Here is a 634-nt window from a genome sequence, read left to right on the forward strand (position 1 = left end):
GGAGGGCAGCGGCGCTTAAAGACAAAGCGAGACAGTTGCAGGATGCAGCTGAAAGCAGCTGGGGGAGCAAGCTCTCACTGGGCTTGGCAGGCACTGTCCCACACACTGCTCCCCTCTCCCCATCCTCTGCAGCAGCAAGCACAGATGTAAACCTCTGCTGGGAGCCCCACGGACCACAGGGTCTTCCTCTTCGCTGTCGCTGCATGCTGGGATCACATCTGGCTCCTGCAGCAGGGTGAAGCCCTCGTCTGGCTGAGGTTTCTTCAGGTGTTTGGCTTCAGGAAACAGAGAAGGGGATGGAGGTAGACTCACACAGCCCGGGCAGCATCCAAGGCTGAACAATACTGGGAATGAACCTGCTCTACCCACTGGCAGAGGAGATGAGCCTCTCCATGCGCACAGCAGCCAGCAGCAAAGCCCACACCAGCCCTGTCCCCCCATCCCAGGCTGCAGCTCACCAGCCAGGGAGCTCCTGTCACCACCACCTCTGCTGCTGGCACCCTGAACTCGCTCAGCGGTTTGGCACCTGGGCTCTGCCCATGGCAGCAGGGCTGTTTGAGCAGACACTGACCTAGGAGCCATGCCCCAGCCGCTGTCCCCACCAGCAGCACAGTGACCCCCAGCAGCACACGAG

The 634-nt window shown here is 61.4% G+C and overlaps 1 protein-coding gene across 1 annotated transcript in view; it reads right to left on the minus strand.

The window, feature by feature from the left end:
- The window catches only part of TMPRSS5 (transmembrane protease, serine 5), a 20,955-nt gene that overhangs the window by 4,718 nt on the left and 15,603 nt on the right, over positions 1-634 (minus strand). The window contains exon 2 of the mRNA XM_010134612.1: positions 171-275. Coding sequence (XP_010132914.1) covers positions 171-275 — 105 coding nt within the window. The remainder of the gene's footprint in view (positions 1-170; positions 276-634) is intronic.

This window comes from Buceros rhinoceros, unplaced genomic scaffold, assembly GCF_000710305.1.
Source record: "Buceros rhinoceros silvestris isolate BGI_N320 unplaced genomic scaffold, ASM71030v1 scaffold14224, whole genome shotgun sequence".
Taxonomy (NCBI): Eukaryota; Metazoa; Chordata; class Aves; order Bucerotiformes; family Bucerotidae; genus Buceros; species Buceros rhinoceros.